Source organism: Peromyscus maniculatus, chromosome 3 (genome assembly GCF_049852395.1).
Source record: "Peromyscus maniculatus bairdii isolate BWxNUB_F1_BW_parent chromosome 3, HU_Pman_BW_mat_3.1, whole genome shotgun sequence".
In the NCBI taxonomy this organism is placed as follows: domain Eukaryota; kingdom Metazoa; phylum Chordata; class Mammalia; order Rodentia; family Cricetidae; genus Peromyscus; species Peromyscus maniculatus.
The window spans coordinates 56,369,834-56,396,242 of NC_134854.1; the positions used below are offsets into that span (position 1 = coordinate 56,369,834).

The following is a 26,409-nucleotide window of genomic DNA, read 5'->3' on the forward strand; positions in this document are numbered from 1 at the left end:
AGCTAGTTACAACATCACAACCAACTGCCACCCTGAGATTTTCACTTAGGAAGTTGCGTCGTGGTGCAACCAGTTTCAGAAATCTTGCTGAGCTCTATTGAGAACACACGCGCTCCCTAAGTGTTCCTTTGGTATTAAATTTTCATTGGGAAAGCAAGGTTATTGAACAACAACTTTGCTGGTTTTGTACTTAATGCTTTTCTGTATACTTCCATGGATACCTTGATGTTGGATGTCCCTGTTCACCCTTGAGTTGGGCAGAGCAGGCGATAGCATTTCCTTTATAGTAGCCTAGCCATGTCACAGCAGGTGGAAGTGACTTTTTGGAGATTATGGTGCCAATTACAGAAGTTAGTCCAGAACTGAGGCTCTTTGATTCCCATCTCAAATCCCTTTTCCTCCGTCTTCAGGCTGACCCCTTCGTCCTACAGCCTGGGTGGACAGAGGTTCACCAGCTGCTATAAAATGTAGGGACCAGAGCAAAGATGTTCATTCAGTATGCTCCATGTTTCACCCTTCAGTATGTGACCTGTTTGCAGCTCATGAAAGCTCTCTAGTGGGTCAGGACCAACATTGTAATGTGAAATAGAGTGGCATAGAAAATATCAAAGGCTATTATACATTGCAAAAGTTGACACTGCTGACATATTTATATTATACACAGAGATAGTATGTCCACTCACATATATGGCTATAAAGAAAAGCGAATTTCTTTCTAGAGGTCATGAGAAAAGAAAGCTGGGACCCTTGGTGTAGATAATGCTGACTATGAACCTGTGCTACTCTGACTGAAGCCACCGCCCTAAATGGACGTGTGTGTGTGTGTGTGTGTGTGTGTGTGTGTGTGTGTGTGTGTGTGTGTGTGTGTGTGTTTGTACTGGATGGTAGATGTAGGGGATGGCTAGACAAACACTTATGAAGTGTTTGGGAGGTTGCAAAATGACAAAAGCTTGGGAACATAGCCTGCGCTTTGTCCCTTTTGATGTTCTTGGTGCCCGATACAACAAGACTAACTAGTACAGGAAATTCTCAGTGAATATTTGTTGAATGAATAGATGGAAATGAGGGAGGTTTACAGATTTTAAAAGACTCCTCTTAAAAATTCAATTAGGGTTGGAAATAAATCCAGCCAGTGCTACATTTATAGGAAGGCCTTTCCAAAACTTTCGTTTGTAAATTGTGTTCTGGCGCTTCAAACACCATTCCACATGGTAGCTGGGATCTCAGGCCAGAGAGTCCACAGCCACCTTTTCAGCCCAAGATATGTGGGCAGATACTAGGGCAGAGAAGTGAAGCTATGTGCCGGTGGGAAACGCAACCTCGCCCCCCTGTGAGGAAGTTAGCATCCTGAGGGGAGCTGAGCTCTGCGCCTGTACCCTCTGCCTGCTGCAGCAGCCTCTGCAGAACCACTTTTGACGGGTGAGGAGGGAGGTGAGAAGCAGCCTAAAACGAGGGCTTATCCCCAAACCAAGGCAGGGAAAAGAAAAGAGACCTACAGAAACAGCATCCACTGTGGCGACCAGGCACCTAGAACTGGCCATTCCCAGGGCAGACACATGCAGAGAATCAAGAGTGTCTCCATGGTGGCTTGCAGGAACCCCACAACCACATTTCTGCAACAGTCTTGACAGAAGAATCAAAGCAAAATTATCCATTTTATTCCCTTCTTTCCTATGCTTCATAAATAGTGTCATTTTACTCTGCACCAAAGAAGAGGCCCAGAAAACTCGACCACTTAAAACCTATCTTTGGGGATGGAGAGATGGCCCAGCTGGCAAAAGGGCCTGTCACACAAGCCAGAGGACCCGAGTTTGGTCCCTGGAGCCCACAGAAGGCTAGATGCGGTGACTCACATCAGTAATCCTGGCACTCTTATGGCAAGATGAGACTTAGAGACAGAATAGGCCGGAAGTTCACAGGCCAGCTAGCCTGGAGTGCACAGGGCAGTGGAAACAAGTGAGACCTGCCTTAGCGAGGTGGGAGGAGAGAACTGACTCCCAAAGGTGGTCCTCTACCTCCATATATACACCTGTACTTACACACATCACATCTCTCTCTCTCTCTCTCTCTCTCTCTCTCTCTCTCTCTCTCTCTCTCTCTCTCTCTCACACACACACACACACACACACACACACACAATAAAAGTTTTTTAAAGATATATATATCATGATGTATTATATATATCATGTGATATATATGATATATGTGATATGATGCACACACATACATATATATATATTAAAATCCAGTTTGTAATACAAAGCAACCGTCACAAATTGTGCATGCCCTTTCTTTGTAAGAGAAAAGGCCACTACTTTTGGACTGTTAACTTTCACTCTGGTCTCTCTAACCTATGGTTTTCCTGATAGCCCGGGCTCCTGCAGAGCAGACTGGGACATGAGAAGCAAGTGGAGTGCCAGCTATTAGAAAAGGCAACGATAGTAATCCAGAGTGGTGGAGGGCACATTTGGGGATGGGCATCACTGTTTTACAGCATGTCTAAGAATGACGCTGATGATGACGATGCCCAGAAATTGGAAATTATTTTCAATGTACTGTAATATTGTTTATAAGAGGAAAGAAATAGTTTCTGTTATTATTAGGAAACAATAATAACAGAAACTATTGGGATATCAAAATGTTATATTCCCAGGACACAGTGGGTGAAACAGGCATTCCTATCCTTTTTTTATTCCTTTATTTAATTTTTTAATGTATATAGGTGTTTTGCCTGCAAGAAGGTCTGTGCACCATGTGCGTCTTGGTGCCCAGGAGAGGAGAGGACTTCAAATCCTGTGGAACTGGAGCTACAGACCACTGTGAGCTAGCATGTGGATGCTGGGAATCAAACCAGGGTCCTCTGAAAGAGCAGCCAGTGCTTCTAACCATGGAGTCATCTTCCTAGCCCCCCAGTACTATTAACAATGACATTTCTGGGTACAATTTGTTCTGTCACTTCTAAAAAGTCTTATAAAATGATGCCGGTCATTTACTAATTCACTGCAATGTTTTCAGATTATTTCCCTCAGACACCATTTCCCCATGTCCCTGGTTCCATGGCTTTAAGTCCGTCTATCCACATTTGTCACACAAAAACCAAACTCTGATCTTTCACCCTGAAAGTCAATACGAAATACAACTCTTATTGAACTAAAATAAATACTTCTGGGAAACCCCAACTCTTGACTGAAGTAAATTTCATGAACTTTGGGGACATGATCAGAAGCAGCAGGGGAGAGACGGAGCTGGAAGGGACAGAATGTGTCACTAAGCTCCTGGGGACAAGTTCAACACAGTGCAGAATCTTAAGAACTGGATAGCCATTCACACCTGCTCCAGAACATACCACGGCCCTTGCGTAGTTCTTGGTGTTCAGGAATTTTAATGCACCTCTTAAAAAAAAAGATCAGTGCTAATCTTGCACCGTAGGTGATGAAACTGAGATAAATGAGCTGATAGAAATGGACAGGAATTTCTAGTTCACTGGGTTGAGCACCTGCTTTATTTAGCATTTAGTCTAATAATTCTTACAAAGCAAAATGTCCGGAGGCCTTATACACATTCAAATGATGGAAATAAAAAGTGGAGTAGTTGGATTTCTTCCATAATGGAAAACTTAAAGGATATGTTTATATATGAATCCATATCTATGTGTGTGTGTGTGTGTGTGTGTGTGTGTGTGTGTGTGTGTGTAGTGTGTGTGTGGTGTGTAGTGTGTGGTGTGTGTATGTGTGTGGTGTGGTGTGTGGTGTGTAGTGTGTGGTGTTTGAGTGGTGTGTATGTGTGTGTATGTGTGTGTGGTGTGTGTGTGGTGTGTAGTGTGTGGTGTGTGTGTGTGGTGTGGTGTGTGGTGTGTGGTGTGTGGTGTGTAGTGTGTGGTGTTTGTGTGTGTATGTGTGTGTGGTGTGTGTGTGTATGTATGTGGTGTATGTGTGTGTGTGGTGTGTATGTATGTGTGTGTGGTATGTGTGTATGTGGTGTGTGTAGTGTGTGGTGTGTGGTGTGTAGTGTGTGGTGTGTAGTGTGTGTATATGTGTGTATGGTATGTGTGTATATGTAGTGTGTGTGTGTGTGTGTGTGTGTGTGTGTGTGTGTGTGTGTGTGTGTGTGTATAAACCAGTATTAGCACCATCCTGGATGCTGAAGATTCAAAATAGTTCCTACCATCAAATGAGTTACTATCAGAAGACAGACATGTTGTCCACTACCTTGGATACCAGGCTAACAATAGGAGGATGCCATGGGTTGTTAGGGTGGAAAGAATAGAGGAATCAGGGATGCTCAGTGGGGAAGGCAGCAAATGTGTGGTGAGGCAGGGGCAGCAGGTAAGCACTGGTTTGGGAGGCAACAAGCTGGTTTGGGAGGCAACAAGCAATCTATCTACTTTGGCTGGAGCAGGAGCGCTCCCAATGAGAAGGGAAACTTCGCTGTATTAAGGAAAGTGGACTCCAGCAGCCTCCCGGATGAAGATGGGCTAGGATGGGGCCTGGACGGGCAGAGGAGGGCCACGGACCAGATGGACGGAAATCTCCATCATCCAGGTGCAAGACCAGGAAGTCAGGAAGTGACAGAGTAGAAGTGAGAGAAGCATGGAGAAAGTAAATTGCTAGAACCACAGGCTTGCTGGAGGGGTGAGGGGCAGACCAGGTGTGAAAGGGAGAGTGGGGGGGCAGGGGAAGGAGGCAGGAAGCCTTCCCATAGCACCCCAGACTCTGCTGCCTGCCGACCAGCCGTGGGGGCTGGACGAGGCCTCCACCTCCATGTGCCTTCCACCTCCATGTGCCTTCCACCTCCATGTGCCTTCCACCTCCATGTGCCTTCCTTCGGTGGGAAGGATCGGTGGTTCCTGAGCCTTTCTAGGGACTCCTAGGATACCAAGGAAGCTTTAAGAGGGATGCTTGGACCTGGCTTGAGGCAGGAAGGAGAGTGGGGTAGAGATGCCCAATGGGCTGAGACAGGACAGTGTAATGGGAATTCAGGACTTTAGATCACACTCACTTCGCCAGAACACCATTGTTACATAACAGCACTCTTTAAAAGATTCTTTTTTTTTTTTTTTTTTTAAGTTTAACAAGCACTGAACTGTACAGACAACCTCCCAGGTCCCTCTGAACTCTTCCATTTGAGTGACCAACTTACAAAAACTGGTTAACCAAGAAACCTGCAAATACTGTGTGTGGGGGTGTGTGTGGGGGTCTCATTTTTCAGGACCCCACCAAGCTCTTCTATTTATCTGACCAACCGCTGTAAACTCTGGGACAACTGGACCGGTGCCTGTGATCCTGAATGGGGCCCAAACTCTCAGAAATAGGGAGAACTCATCGCAAGGCCATTGGGTGCCCTTACTCTTCCATATTCCCTCTTCCCAAGACCCAGTAGGGTTTTCCAGCCTCACAGAAGGCAGTGTGAAGAGGGCCTGGCTTGGGTAAGCTGAGTGATCTCTCTGGGCTCCTTGTCTGCAGAAAGGCAGCATCACCCCGAAGGATCCCAGAGGCCCCTTCTCACTTTCACATTCCAGGATTTCACAATCCTAAAGGCTCGGAGCCCCTGTTATCTGCGCAGTCCCCTGATCAATAGCATATGCTCTGGGCCTTGTTCTGGCCAGTCAGATGGCCAGTGTGCTGAGGGCTCTGGGCTGTTTACTTTAGGGATTGGGCAACCTCGGCTTAGGGAAATCTCCGAGTTCTGCAGATGATGACTCTGAGGTGGAGGGCTCAGGTCTAAATTAACAGCAGATCTTTAGCAGCACAATGCCCTGTGGCCTGGGTTTGGAAGAGAGAAACCCACGTCCTAGGTAAAACCCCTGCTAAGGCACCATGAACATGGAAATGAAGAAAACCAGAACACCAGTGACTCCACACCACTCCCGCAGCAGTTGAAATTACAAAGTTTTTACACACTCCCCGCCTCCCTCTCCCTCTCTCTCCTCGGTCTCTCTTTTCCCCACTCCCACAATTTTAAAAAAAAAAAAAAACTTTTGTTGGAGGAAAAAACTAAAAGAAAGAAAGAGAAGAGAAGCTGAAGAAGCAGAGTGCAGAACTCACTGAGAGAGTGTGGCCAGGCAGCGCCTTCCCTGGGACCCGGATCCGCTAAGCATGTCCGCAGCTGGTCAGAGCTGGCCAGAGAGTGGCTGAGGTAGGGGACCTGGCCTGGAGGTCAGAGCATGGGCTGGGCCAGAGCACAGGCCATGTTATCTGTGGCCGAAATGCGCGGTGCAGGATGCTCCTGTCTTCCCTTTGTGTTAACACTTGGGTCTGTCCCTGTGACGAAAGTCTGGGCTTGTCCTCGGCCAAATCTACTCCTCCCCACCCTTCCCCTCCACACAGGATCATCTGAGAGCTGATTGTTATTTTTTACTGTAATCTCTCTAATAGAAGCCCATCAAATTTAGACCTGGAGGATACAGAGTGCTTGGAGAGTTGCAGACTCTAAATTGCTGGCCCGTAGGGGCCAGGTTTGACTTGGAGCTTTCTTAATGAAGACTTTATACGCTTAACTATTAGAAGTAAATAATTAATTTGTGCTAGGTAGCAAGTCAAAGGGAAAACCTGCTGCTCTCTGTGCACAGCCTTTGGGAAACAGTGGATCCTGCTACTATGGCATGTACTCACAGCCCAGTTCTGACAAGATGAACAGAAATCAGCCCACCAAAAAGTTCATCCAGTGCCGTTCTCAGGCCCTCATTCTGAGCTCTGTTCTCAATTAGCATTGGCGTAGGTGGCTTCCAAAGCAAACAGTTCCCACTGAGAAATCAAATCTGAGGACCCCCCCCCCGCCCCGCCTCCTGCCCGCCATCTCTTTTATCCAGGCAAAGATGCATGACAGAAAAATGAAGCCACACACAAAGGAGGAAGAGCCAGGGTCTCTCAGCGATGGCCCGGACCCTACAGGGTGTCCCACGTTTGCTCTTTCCTGAGAGAGGAGGGCAGTAGTCGGCCTGGGAGCACGCCAGAGCAGCAGGCCCTGCTGCATCGGTGGCACTCTGATGGTGACCTCATCACCAAATCTGGCAGAGGAGGCTGGTGGCAGACAGCTTGGAAAGCTGCCAAACTCCAGCTCCTGAGGAGAGGGTGGTGTTGACTGTATCTGAGACGACATCCCATCTTGGCTTGCAGTATGCATACATTTCCTCATCTCCGATAGCAGCGAAGGTACTGGGGTCGGAGGACAACTGTCTCAAAGGGCTCCCTCACTCTTGGGGCGAATAGCAGAAGCAATGGTCCTTGAGGGGCTTTGCAGAGATCTCTGATGGACGGTTTCACATCCCATACAGACAAGAACACAGACTAGAACACTGGCAAACGGGGTCAGGGAGCGGACCTACCCAACTTCTCTCATGCGCATCTCACTGCAGTTTTAATTCAATTAAGCTGAATCTCCTCATTCAACTAGCCGGACCACGCTTTCCTGCTTGCTCCCCAGGCTGTCATCAGCGCCACAGTTGGTAAGTGTAATTCTGTAAACTTCAAAGTTAATTACTCCTGTACATGTATTTTGCCAACCATACGTTTTATCACTCAACATATTAACTAAAGGGCAGACACTCATACAAACTGTGACATGTGTCTACCTTTACATGAGATGGTTGGCATTACAGGCTTGTCCCATTGTCTCACCGGAGCCGGCATGTAAATGTGTGTTGAGGCATTCTGCTGCTCTCCTTCCTACCTAATTTTGTTCATTTATTCTCTTTTACTGCTTATAGAATTCAGGGACTTGCCGTCATAGGCAGAACAGTGTCCCCCCACGCCCCCCCCCCCACAGATGTCCACACCTCATTCTCTAATTTCCAGAACCTGACAATAGGTTATCTTTCATATTTGTATCTTACAAAGTTAGTTTACAGATGTGATTCAAGGGTGGGTGCAGAAAAGGGGGGGGCTTACTCTGGTATATCAAGATGTGCTCAATCTCATCACATGGTGCTTAAAAACAGAGAAGGCTTTCCGCCTGAGCTCACAGGGATCTAGGACTATAGGAGAAAGGGGACCAGGAGCCCGGATGCTGGCTTTGGAGGAAGGAGGGGAAAAGGCTAGGAATGTGATAGCCCCTGGGCATGCGCAGAGGCAGGAAATGGATTCTCCCTGCAGCCTCCAGAAAGAATGCTGTGAGCCAACACCTAGATTCAGCCTGCTGGGATCTGTGTCAAATGTCTATAGCCCTGAGGATGGTGAGTCCTAGGTGCTTAAAACCAGCACACCTGTAGCTATGTGTCACAGCAGTAATACAGAGAACATTTAATCTTGGAAGTCAATTTTAGCTCTTGATTCCTCCCATCCCTACACATTCCAGTTCTGTGGAGTGGCAAGTATAGTTTTGACACATCCACAATAGGCTTCTAAAATGCAGTGGCCTAGAGATTTTAAAAAAAACTGTGATTTTTATAAGCTAGTGGTCTTAGTCTCTGTCTGTCTCTCTTTCCTTGCCATTACTGGAGGGTTGGGAGGCTAGAATGCAGTCATTCTTTTGCTCACGCACCAACATTTATGTACTGAAGGTCTGCTAACGAACAATTGTAGAAAGAATATCCACCCAATTATTTCTGTAGTTGTAGAGACAGGGAAAGGAAAACCATGTGAATCGTCTCAAGCTGGCCTCCTGCTTTTAACATGGAGGGAATGTCTGTCTGTCTTAAGTACCCAATGGTGAAACTCACTGGTGTCATATCGTGCTACCCCAGGAGGCATAGAAATGGGAATAGTGAAAAGAGGGTCTGGAACCTGGATGAGACACCGGCAAGGACCACAAAGAGCACAGAGGTCAGTGATGGGCAGACAAAAGGCAGAGCGAGCAGAAAGATAAGACAGTAGGAAACTCAAAGCCGGGATGGGGTGGGCGTTAGCTTCCAGGGGTCATCAGAGAGCCAGTGCCTGGGGTGGAGGGGGCAAAGCTGCGGAATCAGCTGGGAGGGTGGGCACAGGTCCTGTGCAGGCACGTGTGCTTTGGTAGTTGCCAGAGAGGGCCCAGCCTACAGAACTGGTATGGCTGAGAGCTGACCTAAGGACCATCCACCTCCACCATTAACTCCACTAGTCATCATCCATCAGGACAGTAGACATCACACAGAAGATGATATGTCAGGACCCCAACTAGAGGAAACTAATCTTCAGATTGCTCATAGCTGCTTTCATGTCTGCACATTCTATTGTTTAATGTTTCATCAAAGAGAAACATTTGGGCTGGGAAGGTCAGCATGGTCAAAAGGAACAGCTCCCACCACAGGGTGGTCCTTTATTAATAAAATATGATTTAAAAAATAACTTTACTTCACGGAGGTAGGAGCCTGGGCCATATGATCTGTTCCAGACTTCCTGGTCTGCAATGGTTGTTTAGGAACAGCTTCTATGTTGAAACAATTCCCCAGGGAAAAGAGGTATGTGGGAGTATTGTGTCCATTGCTTTAATGCATGGAACACACACACATATTTGTGCATGTGCATGCCTTCTCATGAACACAGTTGCATCCCACCCCCACATACTCATACGTATACATACACATGCACACACACGTATGCACACGGACCTGCTCATTTTATACAGAAATCTACCCACTTGAGAGGCAACAATAACAATTTAAGAAACTCAGTTTTGTGATAGTCCTGGGGATTGAACCCAGGGCCTTGCAAAGTATTCTATCACTGAGCTACATCTCCAGTTTTCTTTTTACTCTCTTTGGCCTTATCACAGCCCCAGTGCAGCATGTCTGTCCCCAAAGAATGGTGACTACAGAATTGTTTGCACAACATGTGTCTGAGTGCCCTTGTAAGTCCCTCCGATAACACCTTCATCCTTCGCACGCAGCGCCACCTCTTCGCCCGGATCTGGTGGGGCTAGTCTCTTGCTCTTCCTGGGTACCTATCTCTTGCCCCACCCCATAGGGTCACCATGAGAACCACCAGAGGGTATAGCCAGAGGATGAAATGGGATAATTTCCTGCCTACACCCCCATAATCACAGAGGCATCCCATCTAGAACAGCATGTTCCTCAGCCACCATTTCTCTGTGTTCTAGCAATCTTCGAAGAAGCAGTATCTGGCTCTCTGCTCCATGAAGTCTTCCTGGGTTGGACTTTATTTCTTTGTCACTGCTCACCCTAGTAGGAGAGAGCTTGAAGCTTGGGACCACTCCAGTTTGTATGCGCTTGAGAAATACTTATGTGGCAATGTATGAATCAGCCTTTCATGTTAACTTGCTTCAAGGCCCCGATTTTCTGTTTAAATTCTTCTGCACCAATTAGGTTTTCTCACCAAGGCTTGTTTGTTGTTGTTTTAAATCTGGAGGTTTTAACCAGTTACATTACTTTCTTTTTTAATTGAAATTTTATTTATTTTCACTTAAATTTTCCTTACAGGTATATATTGCACGTTAGGCATAATTTCCTTTGACTCTCCCTTCCCCTTTCTCACTCTTCCCACTTTGGAGAGAAAAGTTTCTATCTTGAAAGGACCACTGGTCTGGACAGATGGCTCAGTGGATAAACGTGCCTGTCACCCGACAACCTGAGTTCTATCCCTGGAATCCATGCAATGGAAAGAGAGAACCAATGCTCACAAGCTGTTCTCTGACCTCAGCACACATGCAACACTAAATAAGAAAGGGACGAGCCTCTGGCACCCCCCTCCCCAGTTTGGAACACACCTTTTAAAACAGTGGAAATGGTAGGGCCCAATCTAGTTTCTTGAATGAATGGTTGTTACAAAGCCCTGGTTCTGATCCCAGTGAAAATCATCATCATCATCATCATCGTCATCATCATCATCATCATCATCATATCATAGTAATCTACTTTGTATGATTCTAGGAAAGGAGAGTTTATAGGACTTTCATACACAGGAAACTGATTCCAAGTCATAGTGTTATATGGTAGATTATTGTACCTTGTAGATTTATTGTACATAGATGCAACTAAATGGCAAAAGAAATCATGAGCTAATCACAGGGATGCTAAGGATATATTACAATGCAGGAGAAAGGGCCATATCTTTGAAGAAACCACAACATTATTGGTGAGGACTATTTTTATTCAAAGTGTATAGATATTCCCATAACCACAAGTGCTTTTTCTGGTGGCCAGTTTATACACCTGGATATTAAATTTACACATGATTTTTATAGCTCTAATCAAATCCAGATTTTTTTCCACTGACACTATATAAGGTCTTAAAAAACATTGATTTCTTTTTATGGAAATCAGACCTGGATTAAAGCATATTTGTTTCTAGAGAAATAGTCTACTGTGTGTTTTGAATACTATAGTTGCTGTGGTCATTATTCATCTACTATGAATGACATTTCATTTAATTGTATGTGTTGTGGTATGAGTTAGGTGCTATCCTATTTCACAATGTTATATCATATAGCCAATATATGATTATGGCATCTTTAGAAATAAATGTGTACCTATATGCAACCTTGCTTATTTATTCATCTTCTCTACATACTTTTTCTTTGCTTTCTGAGATTCAGCCTAAGAGTTTTTGGCACCTGATAACGGTTAGAATGGTATCAAGTATACAGCAGCTAGACACTAAGTATTTGACACTTGCTCCCTGGGTTGAAGAGAGACAAAAATATAGTCACTGCATCAAAAAGGCCAGTTGACCACAGCTTTAGCATTTTATGGTACCTAGAAACTCTGCTGCTTCAGGAACTGAATCCTAGGAGTTCCAGAGTGTACAGGTCTCAGGGAGGATGGTTGATGGCATATGAGGGAGATGGCCATGTATATCATATGAGGGAGATGGCCATGTATATCATATGAGGGAGATGGCTGTATGTATCATATGAGGGAGATGGCCCTGTGTATCATATGAGGGAGATGGCCATGTGTATCATATGAGGGAGATGGCCCTGTGTATCATATGAGGGAGATGGCCCTGTGTATCATATGAGGGAGATGGCCATGTATATCATATGAGGGAGATGGCCATGTATATCATATGAGGGAGATGGCCCTGTGTATCATATGAGGGAGATGGCCCTGTGTATCATATGAGGGAGATGGCCCTGTGTATCATATGAGGGAGATGGCCCTGTGTATCATATGAGGGAGATGGCCATGTGTATCATATGAGGGAGATGGCCCTGTGTGTCATATGAGGGAGATGGCCCTGTGTATCATATGAGGGAGATGGCCCTGTGTATCATATGAGGGAGATGGTGCTGTGTATCATGATGTCAATAATGAAGGCAGAAGAAAAGCTCTGGCTTTTCAGTACCTGCAGAGCTCATTCGCTGGCCACGTCATCTCTTGTTTCCCAATCCATAATACCAGGAAGCTGCAGAAAGACTTCTTGCTCAATATGGAATCAGAACAGGGACAAAAGTGAGCCCAAAGGATACTTCACCCCATGCAAAGAGAGACACAAGCCAACACATCTCACAGTGAGTGATAGCTTCTGATGTTACCAGAATGAGAAAATCCCAGGACTCAAAGTCTGTCATCTGGGTATCCTGACATGTCCAGTGCCAACCCTAGCTTTGGTTGGTAGCTCCTTCTCATCCCCTCTTTCTTTAGATTTGCTAAATTACAACTGGATTCTACTCGCTTCAGGCTGGCCTGTCAGTATCGTTGGAACTTCACATGTTAGATTCATCAAAAACTCTCCTTTGTACAATTTCTAGGTGCCTTTCTTGCCCCCCACCCCAGCAGGAGATTAGAAGCAGACTAGAAGAAAGATTTTCAACATTAGAATGCAATTTTTCTTGAAATTACTCAGCAATAAAATCAAATTCTTATTATTATTAAAGAAGGAAAAGCAAATGAGAACTTTCTTTGTTCATTTATTTGTTTTTACTTTTACAGACTGCGTTTTTAATTTTAATTGTGTGTGTGTGTGTGTGTGTGTGTGTGTGTGTGTGTGTGTGTGTGTGTGTGTGTGTGTGTGTAGGACTGTACTGAACCTGGAGTTAAAGGCAGTTATCAGCGGCCCAGTGTGGGTGCTGGGAACTCAGTTAGGGTCCTATGTAAGAGCACTAAGCACTCTTTACTGCTGAGCCATCTGTCCAGAGCCCGCTTGTTCATTTGTAGACTAGGACTAGGAAGGTGCTTTTGTTTTGTTTTGTTTTGTTTTGCCAGACCCAGGCAGGGGTGGGGTGGGGTGGGGTGGGGTGGGGTGGGGTGGGGTGGGGGCAGGGCATTGGAGACAAAGTCATATCCATTATTTTTTCTCATTTATAAGCCAGAACTCACATGAAAGCTTTTCAAATTAAAGAAAATAAAATGGAGATACTTTTTAAAAGCGTGCACTAATATTAAATTTGAGAGCCAATGACATGGAATCCGAATACAGCTTTTTAAAATATGGTTCAAAGAGGAGAGAACTGAAGTAACCTGAGATTCTCCCGGGCATTGCAGACTCCCGAACCTTTCTAGGACACCTCCAAATTATCTTTCCTTCTGACTCTTTCCCAGCAGGGTCCAAGAATCAAAATTTAAATTAAAAATTAACAGACACAATTCTGAGGCTCTTCAAATTGTGTTCCAAGGACCACATTGCTTAGTGTTCTAGCTCATTAACTTTAATTACAGATTTTGTGTTAAAGAATTAAACAAGGTATACTTTCGTAATGAAGAAACTCAATTTAGACACCACCCTCCCCTTTAGTACAAGCAGGACTATTTATGAAAAGAAGGGGGAAAAAAGTTCCTCACTAAGAAGAAAGTCTGCACAATTTGATTTTTATTTTAAGTTTTAGTTCCAGTGTATTGCTTTTCCTCTGGTTCTTTTCCTACTCCGTCCATCCTAATTTCTCAACACTAGAAAACAGTGCACCATTTAGAGTCTAAACTGTAGAGCCGACTCGCACGTTAGATGTTCTGTATTTCCGAGAGAGTGGGTAAGCACTAGCGTGAGGTCATCATCTGCTGCTCCCCGTCGTCCCCCTGGGATTAGCTGAAGCACTCTGCTGCTCCCACCGCATGCTTGGCCTTTCATCAGAGAAAGCTTTGATTATACAGTTTGCTCACTGCTGGACTCCTGAGGCTTGGGTCTGAACCCTGCAATTTGATGATTATCTGATTTTACAATGCATAGAGCAATTGCAAATAGTACTCAGGGCTTAAGTACTACAGCCAAACAAGGAAATAGACTCTTCCTTTATTCTTATCATTGTGCTCCCACAATGCAACTAACTGAGTGCAAATGCGCAAAATTATAAGATACAAAAGTCCAACCATAATCCGAGGAATAAATGCTGCCCATCTCCTCATATGTCCAGAGAAACAGGTAGGGAATTCAAATCCAGTGGTTCCTGATGGAACTTCAGGAAAGACCCTGATGGTTACTCCTCTGAGGATACTCCAAAGGTTGCTAACATTTCTGACTCTTCTGCCTGTACACAGATCCGAATACGGAAGTATTTGTATTCATTCAGTGTCCTGTGCTAGGCTTGAGAAAGTTGTAGTTTGTGATCTAGGGTCTATTTTCTATTTGGTCTGTGGATAAACATGAATACTGAGTGAAAAAATGAGGACATGACTGCTCCCAGATATGGTGGAGGAGAAGGCTTATTGTAGAGATGAGGGAGGGCATTAGCCAGAGGCATATGGAAAGGTGCAGATTAAACCTGGCCAAGGGGGTGGGGTGGGGGTAGGGGAGAGTGAGTTAGGAAGAGAAGAGACCAAGAGACCAAAAGGACCAACACGGCTGAGTTATAGGGAAGATGGGGGAGGGAAGGGAAGCTCAGCAGGGACCTAGGGAGACTGGCAGCCAGAGTCTGCTTTGATATGCTGAATAGTCACCTCAGTTAACCACTGTCCTGGCTGGCTTGCTTTTTCTTTTCTTTTCTTTTCTTTTCTTTTCTTTTCTTTTCTTTTCTTTTCTTTTCTTTTCTTTTCTTTTCTTTTCTTTCTTTCTTTTCTGTTTGTTTTTGAAACAGGGTTTCTCTGTGTAGTAGCCTGGGCTGTCTTGGAACTCACTTTGTAGACCAGGCTAGCCTCGCACTCACAGAGCTCCGCCTGCCTCTGCCTGGGATTAAAGGTTCGTGCCACCACAGCAGGCTTGTTCTGGGTTTCTTTGGGACCTAACGAATACAAAATTGTCAGTAACAATTCCCATGAGTTAAAAGTGTTACGTGAGGCCCAAGGAGAGAAATCAGTCCCTCTGTGTCTGTCTGAACCCACAAGGTGACGGAGAATTTGCAGAGAGGCCGGGGCAGGAGGTTGGTGGTAGGGACAGGCACGAAGCCCTCCTCTCTGCTGCTGGCTGCTCAGACGCCAAGCTAGACGGATAACTGCGAAGAGCACCACTATAGCCCTCGCTGTTTCAAGGCTCTTTAATTTGCTCCTCCATTCCAAACTCCAGGGAAGGGAAGACAAAATGACTTTTGGGTCCTAAGCTCTTTGGAGAAGTAATGAGCTCCAGGGGCAGTGACATTTGATAGCATTTTCTCTGCTCCCAACCTGGAATGCCTGAAGGCCCGTGAGATGGATGAAGAAAACAGGCTGAGAAGTTCTAGTTTCCTTTAAACACAGTATACGACCAGAACACAATCTGCAGCTCTCCAGAACACAGTTAAACAGAAAGGAATCTGATGGAAGTGAATCACCGAGCCTCTTCAGCACAATGCAGGTCTGCCTGTATCACCCTTCACACTTAACACAAAACAAAACACCAAAACAACTAAAAAACCTCTTATTAAAAAAATGTAAAACAAAACAAAAACAACCCCACATGTTGCAATTAACTAGACTCCAAAACAACATAATTCAGGGAAATTATATATGGTTATAGCAGCCATTCAGAATGGAAGTGGAGGAGTCTTACATTGGATTTCACACTTTCTTTAGCAAATATATTTTTATACACTTACCCACCACTGAAAATAAAAAATCTATGACAGTTAGAACCAAAAAAATAGAGAGGGAGAAATTAGCTTTATATCATCTTTCATAACTCATCTCCATTACCTGTATTCAGTCCTTCCTCATCCCCAATATTTAGTCTTTCTTGTTATCCTTTCTTCATGTTATTCTACACCCATGTGTCATTTGTTTACATATGGATGTATATTATTGACTAGATTCCACACATGAGGGGGAACCTATATTTTTTTCCCCTGAGATTGTGTGACCTCTATAACATTCTAATTCAATCCATTTCCTGTAAGTTTTGTGATTTCATTTTTCTTTAGAGCTGGATAGTATTGCATTGTATATATAATTTTTATTATCCATTCATCTTTTGATGGACAATTAGGTTTATTATAATTCTTTGCTGTAGGAAATAAAGTAGCAATGAACATGGGTTCCATGATGTCTATGGGAGGGTATGAAGTTCTCTGTGTATAAGCTCTGAGGAGAAACAGCTGGGTCATATGGTACCATTTATACCTTAGGTGGTATTTTTCCACATCATCAGCTACCCAAAAGATGTTAATTGTGTAAATGAGAAAGCTCAGGTCTTCTAAAGCTATATCTACTCTCTTTTGTGTCATTCTTGACCTAAAGGTTATTTTCATATACTTCATATACATAAAACAACACATTTTAGTTATGTGTATGCATGTATGTCTGTGTGTGGGTATGTGCATATATGTGGGTGCAGCTACTTACAGAGGCCAGAAGAGGGCGTCTGATCCCTTGGAGCTGGAATTTTATGCATGGTGACTAAAAGTCACCTTCTTTAGTAAGAGTTGGAGAACATGGAGAACATGTAGGCTAAGAGGCCTACACAGCTCCTGGCCGCTCTTTGGTCTATTGCTTCCTAAGTCTGTGCCCAATGTTTTGGACCTCCAGCCCCTTCTCAGAGATTGCTAGCTTGAGTTTGTTCATTTCTGACCCGATAAGCAGTAGAACACCAGAATCAGTCTTTATCAGTAGTCCTGAGACAGTTCTCAGGGAAACTGGCCCCTTACACCCCCAGTCCAGCTCTGCCATAGTGCTGCAATGATGCCATTGTTATCTAGCTGCCTATGATGTGGGGTGCTTAAGATTTGGGAATTTCCACCATGCTGCAGTCTTTAATTTTACAAAATCTCCATTCTGTTCAGTTCAGGAGCCACCGAGCAGCTGTAGTGATGACAGTTCCCGAGCAGCCAGGGTATACCATGCAGATACTGGCTCAGAGGAAATACATTTAATTGGTATGGCTAGCTTTCATGGTAAGACAGGAGGGCTGAAGGCTATTAAAAGCTTATGTCAACTCTGTCTATATCATCATTAAAAACCAACAAAGCTGAGTCCCCTCAACAGTAGTCCTTTTCTTATTTGTCAAGGAAAGAGGAATAGAGAGGAAACATTACATCTCCCCAAGTGAGGCCTCCACTTAAAAAAATAAAGGTTTACACAACGGCTTTGATTATAGAAACAGAGGAACCGTTCAAGGAAGGAGTGGGCAGAGGTTCATATTTGCTGGAGCTGCCAATAGCGCCTTGGGAAAGGTGCTGTGTAATTAGACCTGATGATGCCCCTGGTCTTGGAACCAGCTTGATAACCTGTCATCCCGTGCCGCCTGTGTGCTCACCCATTTCCTGCTCGGTTAGTTCCCATATTAGTCTCCTGAGTTCCCCAGAAAGACCCACCAACGGCACAGGTTTGCCGTGGGAATCTAAGATGGAGTTGACTGTGGGTATTCCCAGCAGGCCCACCAGTGAGCTTCCATCTCTAAAAAGAAAGGCCTCCTTTGTTAGCAGCTGCAGATTCTGTTCTGTGAGTTCTCAGAGGTGTCATTTGCAGAGCCCCAAGATGTACGTGAAATTCCCAAGGCACCCATGGAAAAATCTGAAGTACATATTGAGCGATCTTCTAGAATCCACTAATTGGATTCCTTAGTGGCACAGGAAGATGGGAGCCAGGGAAGATATGTGACATGGGACAATCCATGTCACCCACAATGGAAAATATGAACACCAGAAAAATTTCCTATTCTAAACAATGTGGGTTTAAAATGTACGCTCTGGAGACTCTCCCAAATGCACAGGCTTACGGTGCTATTTATAGTGACTGGTGTGTACTTTACCAAGATTTTTATTCCAACAAAGGAACTGTATGTAAGGTAAGGCGGTGCTGAGATGGAAATGAGACTCCTGTGATCTAAACTAGTTATTCAGTTCTAACCTTCAATGTAATATCAGAGACCTCACTAATCTAGACTATCTGGAGGAAGAGGCCAGAATAAATGATGAGACATGTTAACGGAAATACTGCCTTGAAAAATATGCAAGCATATCTGGTAACTTTCGTCAGACTAACATAGAAACAGTTGTGTGTTGAAAGAAATGAGCAAGGGAAAAATCGACTTCTGATCAGGATGACAGCTTTTCAATAAAAGTGAGTGTTTCTAGGGGCTTTTTAAAACATTTACAAGGCTGTGCTCTCAGATGTTTAAAAACAAAGCCTTGGAATGTAGCTTACATATTTCACATGTTAATCAAATCCTTTATTTACATATAGTTCCAAGTCACACTTTCCTACAGTCCTGCTATAAATAATTAAGAACTCAAAACCAGAGGTGTCGGAATTAATGCAGAGTTATGACAAGCTAAAGCACGTCTCTAAGACTGCCAAAGAACACTGTTCATGGCACAGGCAGCCAGAGCCGGGCTCTGATGTTACTCACAAAGCACGCTTAGGGCTCTTTCACCTTCTTCCCAGATGAATGGGAACCCACTTCTACAGCTGCATCCTTCCAGCTCACCAGGGTTTCAAGCCCCAGGGTATTGTCTTGCAGCACTGTTCTGGACCTCAGAGATGATAAGGTCAAGAACCTCCTAGAACATTCCCAAGCAATTGAGTGAGAGTTCCCCTAATGAACATTCTAGAATATTCTACAATCATTCTTGCCTGCTCCGTCCATTTGGCCAAATGACAGTCACCAATGAGAATCTCTCAGATGTACTGGTCAGTGAGAAAATTCAAAGTAATAGACTTGATAAAAGAACTTGATAGACAAAAAAAAAAAAAAAAAAAAAAAAAAGGAGGAAAAAAAGATCTTGATACTCTTTGTTACATTTTTTTTCTGCCTTTGGATGAAAATTTTCTGTTCACAGGACTGCATGCTTACCTTACGTTCCTAGCTGGAGATAACACGTGAATCCCTTACTTCTATGCATTCAGAAAGGCATATCTCCAAGCCCTCTCAGGCAAGTGGACAGTCATTAACATCTTTACCTGGGAGCCTCCAGGCAATCTTTTTGAATGCCTCACAACAAGGCTCTCAAAGCCATCACTTAAGTCAAGTGACCTCATTCAGAAGGTTGCTTTAACTTGATGGATTATTCAGGACTCTGGGGAGAACAGTCAAAAGAAGGCATTGGAGAGGAGCCTTCTTCAGGGGGTTCAGTGGCATAGCAAATGTTCTGACTCTAAAGTGAAGTTATGAAGTCCCAGGGGTGTGCATTACGATGAGTTAGAACCCCTCCATCTCTATTATATCCTATTATTTTGGATATGTCAACTTTTTCATCATTAAAATAGGTAAAAAGAGTTACTTGGAATAAAATGATTCAAAATTAATTGTAAAAATCAGACACATAACTTTATTAGTATAGTATATATACACGTATGTAGATATATATATAATATATATAGTTGCTGCTGAGAAATTTCTAATTGTTGCTTTGATAGTATTGAAGCCACAGATTATATAATGTGAAAAAGCAAATTATGATTTTGTAAGGCAAAATTTATTTGAAACATATAAAGAAAATACATGAAAATAAACAAAGATTCATTTATTGGAGATAAAGCCTAATGTGTTAGGGACTACACTATTTTTTTTAACTATTGCCTTAACATCAAACCACTGAACAATGTAAAGACTCTTAATAAAAAGGTACATTTTCTTTCACATACATGGTTCTCTAGCTCCTTTCAAGCAGGCTAAAACAGACTTGAACCAAGTAGCAATTAGATACTAGGTTAACAACACAGGGACAATGCCCAGTTCAGTGATACCCCGGAGGGCAACTGTCAATCGGCCCAGTTTCTTGAAAGATATTAATTTAGTCTATGGAGAAAACAGTAAGAGTAAGTGCTGACTGTGTACTCTATGTCAGGGGCATTGTTACCTCCATGACACTGTGGGAGAAGACTATTAGGAAGCTGTTTTCCAGGTGATAACATGGGGTCATGGAGGATGAGTGGACTTCAACTTGGTAACCTTGCCAGGATTTGAACCTGAGTCCAAGTAATTATATTCCTACTCTCTGGATGGTGTCTGTTTCTGCCCCACATTAGCTCTGCCCTCCTCCAACAGAGGTGAAAGATAAATTTACTGGTGAGGAATCTAAGTAGCTCTTACCTTTTACATATTTAGAGAAACAAGCCCCTTGGAGGGTTTGACTTGTTGCTGTGAAATGGGTAAGGACAGAGCACTCTGGCAACTTAGTTCTGTAATGGAGGACTGTTTAAAGAAATCACGCCAAGCAACAGACTTGAAAATCGGTGAAAAGAGAGTTCCAACTGCAAACCCTGTTTCTTTTCCCTCTTCATCACTCAGGCTTGATTCTCGATTTCTAGCAGCTGGCTGCTCCCATTTGGCCTATCCTCTTACCTTAACAGAATTACGCATTTATGTATTTGTGTGTGTGTGTGTTGTCTTGTCTATATGAACACCATATGTGTGCAATGCCTTGGTGGCCAGAAGAGGGCGTCAGAGCCCCTGGAACTGGAGTTTTGGGTGGCTGAGGGCCACCTGATGTACATGCTGGGAACTGGACCAAGAGCTCTTAACCATTGAGCCATTGATCCAGCACCTATTTAACCTTAATTTCTTTGCTCATTATAATATGACCTAATATAATTTTATTTAGAAATATTATCTGTAAGTTGTTTTTAAATGTAAAAAAGGCTATATGAAATAAATTAGTGTAAATTCTTCCCCAAAGTACGCCCCATTTTCCTGAACAACAGCCTCTTACAGACAGAAAAATCAAGGTGCCATCAGCCATCCATCCTGTCATCAGGCTCTGCCACAGCGTAGACAGGTGAGATCTTGAGGGACCCAGTCTCCTTAAACTCAAGTTTTCAAATGTAAAATGAAGTTTTGCCCAAATTCCCAAGATCATAGATTCTTGGTATTGACTTGATAGGGCCAGGAGGTCTGTGGACAGAGTTCCACAGTACCATGAAAAGTAGGCAGCCATGATTTGTGGGTACAGATAGGCATTTCTCTTGGAGCAGGGTCCATAGTATTTGTCAGAATCTCCAAGTAATCTGTGGCCCCCTAATGAAATTGTAACATTCCACTGTAGTAGATGGTCCACAAGGCCAAGGATCGCCTGATACTTTTGTGAGTGATGTGACAGAGTCTCTGTTCTGAACACAGTCAAAAAAAAAAAAAAAAAAAATCAGTGGCATTCTAAGACAGTCAACAGCCTTGGTTAGCTGGGGGAAGAAAACTTACCTTCTCTATCTCCATTTCTATGACATGGTAATCACATAGGAGGTTTTTTATTTTTGTTTTTGTTTTTGTTTTAGGGCAAGGAGGACAATGACTGAGTCTACACAGTTAAGCAGCTTATCCAAGGGACCATGAAGAACAGTTCATTCAGCCTGTCAACACACAAGTGTCTTGAATGATTTCTCCATTGTGTGAAGTTATTTGGCAAAGATGGAGCGGTGATGGACCTTTAGCTACGATAACCTTTCAAAACATGAAAATATCCACTGCCACATTTGTTATAGAGGAAGGTTCTAAACTTTGGGGTGGGCAGGCAGAACTGCATCCCCTGATGAATGAAGTGGAAATGCTATTTGAACTTTCAGATCCAGAGAACACTGCCCGAAGTCTAGGGTTGCTTTGACAATTACTGAAGACAATGTAGCCGAGGTCTGTGATCCAGAACCTGGCACATGATTGATTGTAAACAAATGACAGTTTCCTTTTTCCAAAAAGTAAATGAAATTTTTGGCTGGTGCTTATTTCCGCTTAAGAACAATTTTTTTGCTGAGCTGAGTTTTTAAAGTGACTTTCTGAACAATGTGATAGACATTATACTGAAAATAAAGCACGTGTCATGAAAGCATTTGAGAATTAACCACAACTACAACACATGACTTTGCAATTCTCGTACAGCAAGCTTAGACATGGACAGCCAAAAGGCTTAGCTCTTCCCACCCCCGTAGACACATCTTAGTGGACACCAAGCTCACTGAAGGGAGGAAGTTTTGCTGGGAGGATGCGGTGAGCAAAGCCACAATATTCAAATTCCGAAAAACTTTACTTCGTTATCAAAGCATCAATGTAATTTTAGTAACACTGGACATCTATGTCTGTCATCGCGTTGATTTCTCTACATGGATAAATAAACCTGTCATGACTGAGAGAGATTTTATTATTCTCACTTATTGTTAAAGACAGAAGAGCAAGAGACATTGACCTAGTTTTTTAAGATAAATAGTAGTAGCTATCAGGTCTGTTGGACTTTAGCGCCCGAATACCCAAACATCACTCCATTCTGTCTTTCCCCAGATGATCCAGGCCTGGTTCCTCACAAGCATCATATATAGAAGCCATAGAGAAAAATTCACCAGTGTTTAAAGACTTTTTGGCTAGCTGACATGCCAGATTTTTTTTTCCCCCCGATGAGAATCAAGTTATGGACCAGCGTGTCGGGCTCTTAAGAATTTCAATTCCTTTATACCAAGAGTTCTGGTATTACAGCTTAACACGTGCTGCTTAGGTAAAGCCTCACTTTCTGATGCTTCGCTGAGCTACCTACAGTGTAGGGTACTCTTGGGACCAGAGGAATTACTAGGTTAGTACCGATTGGTTTAGACAGGTCACATGACTTAGGAAATGCCAGGAGTAAAGGTGCTGTCAATCTATAAAAAGGGGAGGGGAATGAAAGACAGGAATTCGGCATGAGCATGTTAACTTCATTCGTTTGTGGCTAGGTACAAATAGAGTGTCCGGCCAAAGCAACATAAGAGAAGAGGGTTTATTCCGGCTCATGGTTTAGGGAATTTGAGCCATTGTGGTTGGAAAGGCGAGGCAGTGGACCCAGCTCCTATCTGTTGTAGTGGGAGTGTGAGCCTGCCTGCTCATCTCATGGGGTCAGAAAGCAGAGAGAGGTGGAGCTGGTCTGTCACGCTCAAGCCCTGCTCTGTCTCTGCTTCCGCCAGCTAGGCTCCATGTCCAAACGGTTCTACAACGTTTCCAAACAGCTCCGCCAGCCAGAGACTAAGTGTTCAAGTGCACGAGCCTGGAGGAGAGAGTTTGCACTCAAACCGCAACTGGAAATTATCCTTTTTGCCCATTTCCCTACACTCAGGTTGGACTAAAACTAAACAATATTCATAAAAGGAGACTGGAGAGACGCCTCAGCCGTTAAGATGGCTCAACTTCCGGTCTTTCAAGAGCACCTCTGTTTTCTTCCAAGGAACCTAGTTGGGTGGCTCACAAGCTCTTATAACTCCAGCTCTAGGGGATCCAACATCCTCTTCTGGCCTCTGAGGGCACTCCTCTCCCTCAACACACATGTGTGTCATACACACACGGACACACCACATAAATAAAAATAAATCAGAAAACATGCATAAAACTCTACAGAAATGTTTTAAAAATAGCTTTCAATCTAATTACTGAAAGAACTTTGATTTAAAATACAGAAACAAAATTTGATACCAAAGGCTAGCCTCCCCTCCCCCGCTTCTTTCTGGAGTAATCAGTCTTCTAAGAGAACATTTTTGGGCAAATGTAACTATGTTAATGATTTATACAGTTTCCAAAGAATGTTTCGTTTAACTTCCTAATGGAAAATAATGTTCTGTTCAGACATTTTAAAATGTATTTTAAAAGACTTGTACTTGAGACTCAAGGTCATGATCTAAACATTCTGAATAAGTGTTTTTATGTGTACTTGTCTGTAGTTTAATTGTCGATTGGCCTTGGTATTAAATCATGGGAAAAAAATGTCAATGATCCGTTCTAGAAGGGGATTTTTGTGGATCAAATGGATTTTTAAAAATTGCTTGTTTTTCTAGAGCAGTAAAAATATTTACTTTCAAATGTCTAATCATCGGGATATTTCAGAAGCCCATAAAAATGTATGAATGATGAAAACAGCCAGTGTGTTTTCCTTCCCTTTATTTATGTCTCTGAGCCTTGGAATCTGATAACAATTCTACAATGAAGGCCTTTCTTCTGATGGAGAGAGGCGCTGGCGCTGGGTGTGGAAAGCGTATGCCGGGAATGTAGTGAGTTCATGACTTGAACAGTGAGAGCATTGCCCTCTGCTTGGAGGAAAGGAGGCCAGACACAGACGAGTGAGGCCACCAAAGATCTCCGCACAGATAAAAGTATCACGGCAGGTTGTTTCTCGGGATACATTAAAGCTCAGAACCCTGTCCTCTGTACGTGAAAGAAGAGCTCAGTTTGAACTCGCTAACTCTTCCATCTGATGGGACCCTGTCACCCATCACACTCGCGCACAGTTATCACACAAGAGCAAACTCTGGCTTCCTAGGAGGGTGCTTGCATTCTCTGAGATGTAAAAAGATAACAATTAAAAAGACAATCATAGTTTTAATTTTGTTTTTTTATGTGTGTGTGTTTCAGAGAATCAAGTTAATAGTGATCTCTATTGATGTAAAATGGTAAGCATTGTGTAAATGCTTTCATATTATTATCTTTTCTCATACAATAAAAATCTATGAAGTGGATACTTTCAATGTCCTCATTTTACACGGGGACGAGCAGAAAAATTTGAAAGATTGTTCATCTTAAGAGTGGGCAGCCAATAAGGGACAGGCCCGGGATTGGCACCACGGGACCTAATGTCAAAGCCCATGACCATAGCTGCTTAAGCTTGCCATCTTCGATCACGATGCCTCTTGGCGTTCTTTCATTTATACAGAGCATACATATTTATCTATATATCTGTGATGGTATTTTGGCTATGCGCTAACAAATAAAGCTTGCCTGAAAATCAGAGGGCAAAGCCAGCCACTAGTTAGTCATAGAGGCCAGGCAGTGGTGGCACACACCTTTAGTTCTAGCACTTGGGATCTCATGCCTTTGCTCCCAGTACTTGGGAGACACGTACACCTTTAATTCCAGCACTAGGGAAGTTGAGACAGGAAGTGATATGGCTGAGCAGAGAGAAGGAATATAAGGCGGGAAGAGACAGGAGCTCAGTCTCTTTTCCACTTAGGAGTTGGTGAGGTGGTTTGTTCCTCTGATCTTTCAGCATTTACCCCGATATCTGGCTCTGGGTTTTTATTATAAGACCAATTAGGATTCGTGCAACATATATCTGTATTTATATCTACCTCTGCCTTTCAGCTGTGCCTGCTCATGTGTTTTCATTGGTCCATATTTACTGGGTACATTTTAAAGGCCCAGAGCTTCTCTGTACTTGAGTAGGAAAGAGTGGCCTCTGAAAATGTATAGCTCCTTCCCTGATGGTACTCATTCCTCCGTGACATAAATGTCTGCACATCCACAATCAGCACAGAGAATCCAGGGGGACGAAGAGAAAGTGACGCAGAAGCAGGTGGCATTAGCTGTGTGAAGATACAAGGAGGCACCCCTAGAAAGCCAGAGTCGCCGGCAGAACTGGGGTGTGTGAAGTAAAACCCGGAAAGAGCAGAATGGAGCTGGGTAGCTTTATTCCCGTCAGGCTAGTGGAGAGTAAAAGCAGCAAAAGTGAATTCTGACTGATTTACTCATTCATTTGTTCAAATAGGTAATTGATAATAAAAAAAAAGTAATTGAATATGAAATGTGTACAAATGATGTCTTTTGCTTAGAAACAATACATTAAGAATTTTCCTCTGATGATCCACAGATTCCTTTCTGCCAACTGAAAAGTCTTTCTTCTGTTTTGGTTAAGAGTTCTCTACTCCACCTCAGATATGAGCTTCATGACCCCTGGCACACTACTACCCCTGCAGATGACTGTTGGTCTCTACAATTGCGAATTTTTACACTTTATAGGTACTCTCTGTATATGTATATGTGTATTTATTATAACATTTCATCCATCTATCTATCTATCTATCTATCTATCTATCTATCTATCTATCTATCTATCATCTATCTATCTATCATCCATCCATCCACCTATCTATTTTTGTGGTACTGGGTCTTGAACCTAGAGCCTAGAGTATGCTGGTCAAGTACTCTACTATGAGGAACATACCCAGTCCTCTCTTTACTTTTATTTTGAAACAGGATCTTACTAAGTTGCCCACACTGGCCTTGAACTCATAATGTTCATAAAGGTATCTCAGATTACAGGCCTATATATTGAATGCTGTGTCTCCTTTTAGCAAATCTAAAGGCATCATCACAAAAAGTTAGAGTGAGAAAGCCAAGTGAAAAACAAGGATCACCAGCAAAAAAAAAAAAAAGCTCCCTAGAGTCCCAGGTGTGACAAAGTGAAGAGAGCTTTGGATAAATTCAGTTTAGAGTTAGATTTACATTTATTTAAATTTTATTTTATTTATGTGTGTACATCTGT

General features: G+C 43.3%; 1 protein-coding gene across 15 annotated transcripts in view; it reads right to left on the reverse strand.

Annotated features, from left to right (window-relative positions):
• Cald1 (caldesmon 1) overlaps positions 1–26,409 on the reverse strand; it is a 186,057-nt gene that overhangs the window by 68,899 nt on the left and 90,749 nt on the right. For 2 of the 15 annotated variants that reach the window (XM_076566541.1, XM_076566540.1), the window contains exon 1: positions 6,045–6,282. The exons of 10 other annotated variants lie outside the window; for them this stretch is intronic. In XM_076566541.1, coding sequence (XP_076422656.1) covers positions 6,045–6,097 — 53 coding nt within the window. In that variant the 5' untranslated portion in view covers positions 6,098–6,282. Of the gene's footprint in view, positions 1–6,044; positions 6,283–26,409 lie in introns of those variants that run through there. 3 more of the 15 variants (XM_076566532.1, XM_076566535.1, XM_076566536.1) reach the window with 3 other exon arrangements.